Consider the following 6,764-nt stretch of genomic DNA (forward strand, 5'->3'; position numbering starts at 1 on the left):
GTGAGGAGGGACGTGTGCGAGAGTGGTTGGCATTGCGTGAAATTAGTTCAGAACGTGATTGGGGGAAATAATGTGGATACCCGTTAAATGAGAGGCCTAACTCTGAGATTTCTAAAAGCAATTCGCAGCCCGCCTTCCTCTTTCCCATAGCCCGAGGGCTTGAGGACTACAATTCCCAGGATGCCCCGCTCCTTCAGCCCGGCCAATGGGTGAGCCCGGTCGAATTGAAACACACGCTGATTGCGCGGAGGCTTATTGAACTCTTTGGCGCCTTGGTTTCATTGGTGAATATGTGATGGATGGGTGAAATGACCAGTGAAAAAGTGGGAAGGCGGATCCAGAGGAGGTGGGCGGGCAGAAGTGCTGACTAGCAGGCGGTTCGCCCAATGAAAGTCGTGAAGGGGGCCGGGCGAGTCAACAAGGGGCGGGCGACTTTGGCAGCCGGATGTGTGCCATGGAGGAGCCGGTGAGGAAACGAGGCCGGAGGACCCGAAGCGGCCGGGGCCGGCGTTCTCGCGCTCAGCGGTCTCCAGCTCGGCGCTCCCTGGACTCGGTACTTGTGGACTTGGTCAGCGACAGTGATGAGGATATCCTGGAGGTCCCAACGGCGTGCGGTGCTGCGGACCCGGCTGAGGTTCCGCTCCCGGTGGAGGTCCGGCTCCCGGAGCAGGTGCCGCTTCCGGAGCACGCCGTGCCGGCCGCGCCCCGGGACAACAGCGACAGTAACAGCGAAGGGGAAGATGCACGGCCTGCTGGAGCCCCTCCGGTTCTCGTCAGGCAGCGGCGACGGCGGCTGCTGCTGGATCCGGGAGAGGCCCCGGTGGTTCCGGTGTACTCCGGCAAGGTGTCGCCAGGTTCCCGGGAGGGCTATCGCGGAAAGGCTGGGTTTGGGGAGTGCTGAGGGTAGGGTCCTGGGGTCGGTCTTGGGTGACTAAACGGTAGTAGGGGCTGGGACCTTGGAGGCAGAGAGATGCCGGGTTCCCGGGGTTTCTGCAGACTGGGAAGGTGANAAAAATCCCAGATCTAGCTTAGCATTTGCACCCTCAACTTACCCTTCAGCTAAAATAAGCTCTCCATTTTGCCACAACCCCCACCCTTCCCTATCACCTTTCATCCAGTCTAATGCATTCAGTTAGGTTTCCTGACTGTGCCTGAAGCATTTGAGCATGTGACTCCTGGTGAAAATATCCTGCCTTCTGGAGGGTGAATCAATGGCTGGGTCTTCTTAGTGTCCCTGGTACCCAGCCAGAGGATGGCAGAGCTCAGGAGCTCAGGAAATGAGTGGGGAAGGAGGCGTGAACAAAGGTGTGTGGAAAGTCCTGAGATTCAGGGTGCAGAGGATGGAGGCACTGGTGAGGGCTCTGCCACCCAGGGAAGTCTTGGGGGAAACTGAGGAGCAGAGGTGTGCCCACTGCAGCCCACTGGGATCACACTATCTGGGTGTGAATCCCCTTTCTAGCGGTGTGGTTCACACTGTTTGTGCTGTAGTTTCCTGGTCTGTAAAATAGGGATACTAATGATTACCTTAATGAGTCTTCAATGAGATAGAAAGCACGTGACAGTTGGCATAGTAAGCACTCAAGCATTAACCATTATAATTGGCATTTATTAAGGGCCTACTGTATGCCAGGAGCCAGAGGGCCCTAAGACCATTTGGGGTTTCTCGACTTCCCACACCATGACCTGGTTTTTTGACGGGGGCTGGACCTCTTGTAGCTCTTGAGCAAGGTTTAGGAAGAAGGAGACTTGGGGGACTTTTCAGGCCCTCGGACCTCACCCTGCTTCTCTAGTTTGCTGTGGCCTCCCAGCTGGGGCTCAAGGCTGGCAAGAGCTTTTGGTGCAATCTCTATGCATCCAGCCTGGCTACAAAGAATGGCTAAAGGTTTCCTGGGGCTGGGTGGTCCTTGGCGCTCGCTCCCTCTGCCGGAGCCTAAGAAACTTTGTTCCCTGGGGAAAAGCCCCACCTGCTGCGGGGGCGGGAGCGGGGGGCCTTCAGTCTTGGTCTGGGCAAGTCTACATGGAGGATTTGAAGTGTGGGCTCATGGAGTTGGGGTACATGTGTCAGAGCTATCAGTGTGGCAAAGAAGGGGGATGGGATGAAATGGGGTGGTCTAGACGCTATACTGGATGGATGTGTGAAGTACAAGTTATGTGAACATTCTGTGTGCGCGCGAGGCAGTTGGTATTGAATGTATGCTATGTGGGTGTTGTTTGTGAAGTGGGGTGTGAGGTGTCAGGGTCATGCAGTTGGAGGTGACAGGGATGTGAAGGGTTGAAGGGGTGTGTCTGTGCTGTGTTTGTGTGCTTGTTGTGCAGGAGTTGTGAATAAGGTGTGTGGAACATATGTAGCCTCTGAGGTGTGTCTTGACAAAAAACATCCTGCCTAAGAGAAAACTTGGAAGAGTTTATTTGAGCCAACTGACGACAATTGCTGGGAAGCAAAATCTCAACAGATTGAGAAAATGCTCTGAAGAATGGCAGTTTTACAGTTTATTTTATACATAAAATCAAAGGAGGAAGGTTACATGAAATCCTTTGGTGATAGATTAAGGGAGTGGGAGAAAGCAAACGGGGGAAATCTCTGGGATTGGATAAAAGTAAATTGGAGACAGATACTTCTTTTACATAGGTGGATGCAGTACAGCTAACAGCTTTTTACAGCACATAAGAGATGGTAATCAAGAGTCAAGCATAATAATGAGGAATTTTGCATTTTTCAGCTCTGGTTGGCTGGAGGGGGGGCGGGGAGGATTAAAGATGTTATTTTAGGTACAGAAGGACAACAGGCCCAATGAAAATGCATAGATTAACTTAATGAGGAAGCTGAAGATATGACTTTCCACCATGGCCCACTTAGTTAAAAATTTTTGTGTGTGTGTGTTCACGCCATCTTACTTTCAGTCTCCTAAACTTGTCAGTTTAACCTGTGGCCCCTTTTCTGTCCACATGTGCGATGTTGTGCGTGGGTGTTGGGGAACTACAATGAGAAAAAGTTTTCTCCCAACCCATGGAGGTAGTAGAAACAGAAAACATTTTTTTTGTTTGTTTTATTGGGGAATTGGGGGAGGGGTACAGCACTGGGGAGTCGGGGAAGGGGAACAGACAAGTTGTTGTCCTTTTATTCTTTAGTCTAGTTGTGGACTTTGCTTCACTGGCCCATGTTGGTATTATCATTGCGCTCTTCCTGGGCGAGGCAGTCGCTTGCCAGGCATTGGACGGCTGCTCTCGGGGGCTCACGAAAGCTCACGAAAGTTCACGCCAGCTGTCGGCCAGCCTCATTGCAGCCTATGCAGTTGTCAGCGACTCAAGGCAGCCCAGCTCCAGGTTGAGCTGTTGTTCAGCATCTTAGCTGTAGAGGGCGCAGCGTCACTGGCCCTCATATGTGGGATTGGAACCTGGACCCTGCTGCTCAGAGCTGGTGTCCCAAGCCAACTCCTAACCAACGCGCCACTCAGCTGGCCCAAAAACATTTTTTTTTAATTAAATAAGCATTAAACCAGCATGTGATGCACATCACAGGCAATCCACTAAGAGATTGTAAAGGCAGAAAGAACTCACCCTTTCACATAGCCAAGCAGGTACAACCCATTATCCTGTTTTGAAGAAAAATTTNAACCAACTGAGCCGCTCGACCGGCCCTAGCAGTGTGTTCTTTGAGTCTTATCAGGGCTGCCCAGCCTTTGTCCTCCCTCAGTGATGGGATTCTTGCAGCACATCCGAGGGCAGTGACTAGGAGTCAAGTCTAACAAGGAGGTGATTCAGTGGACAGACACAGACCTTGGATCAATACTTATGTACCTTGAAGGGAGTCTGACAGGGTGAGAATCGGCTGGCCTGGGTTTGAATCCCAGCTCTACTCCATAGCAGCTGTGTGACCTTGTTCATCTCTTAATGCTTCAAGTTTCTCAGTGGATCTATGTCACAGGATTTTAGTGAGAATTAATGAAAGAGAATATAGAGAGAGCCCTTCCTTGGGCTACATGTATCATCTAGGATAGTACCTGGCTCATAGAAGTGCCATATAAAGTGTACCTCTGTCCTTGCCACTCAAAATGTGGGCCCAGTAGCATTGGGCATTCCCTGGAAGCTTCTCAGAAATGCAGTCTCCAGCAGCTGCCATGTTTAGGTAGGACCAGGTTTCTCAGCCGTAGCACTTCTGACATTTGCACTGGACCGTCCTTGTTGTGGGGCCGTTCTGTGCACTGTAGGATATTTAGCAGCATCCTAATCTCTACCCATGAGATGCCAGCATCACCCCTATTGTGACATCCAGAATATTCTCCAGGTATTGCCACATGTCTCCTGGGAGGCAAAATTGCCTCCGATGGAGAACCATTGATCTAGGATTTTGTATCGTTGTTTTGTTTTCACAGTATTTATTTTTATGATGAATGATGATCTTTTGTTGGTGGCAAGCAGTAGAAAAGAGCTTCTATATTCTAGAATAATAGCTGGTTTCTGATCATTTTACAATGTATACAAATATCGAATCATTTATGTTGCACACCTGAAACCAATATAATGTTATATGTCAATTATACCTCAATAAAAGAGGAAAAAAAGACCTAGTTTCTTTTTTTTTAAAAGATTTTATTGGGGAATTGGCGAAGGGGAACAGCGTTGGGGAACTGGGGAAGGGGAACAGACAAGTTGCTGTCCTTTTGTTCTTCAGTCTAGTTGTGGAGGATGTCAGTTCACTGGCCCATGTTGGTATTATCATTGTGCTCTTCCCGGGCGAGGCAGATCGGTCGCCGGCCACTGGACGGCCGCTCATGGCGGCTTACGACAGCTCACGCAGGCTGCTGGCCACTCACGGTAGCTTAAAGGAGCCCACTGCCACTCCACTGCAGCCTACGCCGTCACCAGCGACTCGTGGCAGCCCAACTCCAGGTCGAGCTGTTGTTCACCATCTTAGCTGTAGAGGGCGCAGCGTCACTGACCCTCCTGTGGGATCTGAACCAGGGCCCTGCTGCTCAGAGCTGGCATCCCAAGCCAATTCTTAACCGGTGCGCCACTTGGCTGGCCCCCTAGTTTCTTTTTATGAGGAATTTAAGTTAAAATAAGGGATTTGAAGAAAGATACTAAATAAATAATGCAGAGATACAGCAAACTGTGATAATGACACTCATATGGATGGAATTTGAGAAATATGGGCTTAGCTGGTCTGTACTACTTATCTCTGTACCTCATTCTCTCTACCCCCATAGTCTGTGCCCCCCAAATTGAGTACAGGTAGAAATAAGAGAAATGTATGTTTCATAATGTGAAAAATAGTATGTACATGTATAGTAATGCGTAATACCACTAATAGGATTACAATTGTAGTATAATAGTATTAAGTAAATATATATTTTCTGGGTGGTGTGCCTGGTATTTTTTATTTGTGTGGTGCATGTCATCAAAAAAGTGAGAACATAGGGCTGGCCGAGTGGCTCAGTTGGTTAAGAGTTAGCTCAAGAGTTTGAGCTCTGAGCAACACGGTTGCCGGTTCGATTCACGGCCTGAGCTGAGCTGCTGCTGACCTGCCAACAGGTGGCAGGATGGCTCAGNGGCTGGGGTCCCAGGTGGCAGGGTGAAGCTAGGGGTCTGGGATTCCCTAGGATTCTAAGAGAGCGGGTTGGCTAGAAACCTAGTGAAAAAGGAGAGCTAAGCCTGTTATCCTCAGTGTCTTAGGAAAGGGGGCGTAGGAGGACGGGTACTTCGATTTTGGATCCCGAGGAAGCTGGGCTCCTGAGTCCTGGGAGAAGGCTGTGGTGTCCCCATCCTTAGGGAGAACTTGGGAGCTGGGGCAGGTCTGGGGGTGAGAGAAGAGTCAGTCATCCTGTTTTCCCTCTCAGTGGAGGCAGGACCTTGGGGCTGAACCCACTTTTGTCTTTGCAGGTGAAGAGCAGCCTCCACCTCATCCCAGATCACGTGTCCCTCCTGCAACTGTGTCCCCTAGAGGCTGAGGAAGGTAAGGGAGGGCGTCCAGGGAGACAGTTTACATCCCTGGTAGTTAGTGGTTGGTTGCTTGAGGCTCTGCGAAAGGCATGACAGGTTAGGACTCCTGCATCCTAGCCAAAAAAACACACACGCCCCAGTCCTGAAATGAGCTGGATATATATATTTTTTAATTTTTCAGTTACAGTTGACATATAATGTATTAGCATCAGGTGCACAGCATAGTGATTAGACATTTATGTAACTTACGAAGTGATCACCCCGAGAAGTCTAGTACCTATCTGACACCTACGTAGTTATTACCATATTATTAACTATAATCCTTATGCTGTACTTTATAGCCCTGTGACTATTTTGTAGTTATCAATTTGTACTTCTTAATCCCTTTACCTTTTTCACCCATCTCCTAAACCCCCCACCCATCTGGCAACCATCAAAATGTTCTCTGTATCTATGAGTCTGTTTTTGTTTTGTTTACTCATTTATTTTGTTCTTCAGATTCCATATAAAAGTCATATTGCGGGCCGGCCGAGTGGCTCAGTTGGTTAAGAGCTTGCTCAAGAGTTTGAGCTCTGAGCAACAACGGTTTGATTCCCAGCCCGAGCTGAGCAGCTGCTGAGCTGCCAACAGGTGGCAGGAGGGCTCAGCTTAAAAAAAAAAAATCATATTGCATTTGTCTTTCTTTGTTTGACTTACTACACTCAGCACAGTACCCTTTAGGCCCATCCATGTTGTTGCAGATGGCAAGATTTCATTCTATTTTATCGCTGAGTAATATTCCACTGTATATGTGTACCACCTCTTCTTTATCTATTCCTCCTTTG

General features: G+C 49.2%; 1 protein-coding gene across 2 annotated transcripts in view; it reads left to right on the forward strand.

Annotated features, from left to right (window-relative positions):
- Positions 1 to 433: 433 nt before the first annotated feature.
- Positions 434 to 6,764, forward strand: part of NFATC2IP (nuclear factor of activated T cells 2 interacting protein) — a 21,965-nt gene continuing 15,634 nt past the window's right edge. For both annotated transcript variants that reach the window (XM_019648854.1, XM_019648855.1), the window contains exons 1-2: positions 434 to 844; positions 5,881 to 5,953. In XM_019648854.1, coding sequence (XP_019504399.1) covers positions 446 to 844; positions 5,881 to 5,953 — 472 coding nt within the window. In that variant the 5' untranslated portion in view covers positions 434 to 445. The remainder of the gene's footprint in view (positions 845 to 5,880; positions 5,954 to 6,764) is intronic.

Source organism: Hipposideros armiger, unplaced genomic scaffold (assembly GCF_001890085.2).
Source record: "Hipposideros armiger isolate ML-2016 unplaced genomic scaffold, ASM189008v1 scaffold_126, whole genome shotgun sequence".
In the NCBI taxonomy this organism is placed as follows: Eukaryota; Metazoa; Chordata; class Mammalia; order Chiroptera; family Hipposideridae; genus Hipposideros; species Hipposideros armiger.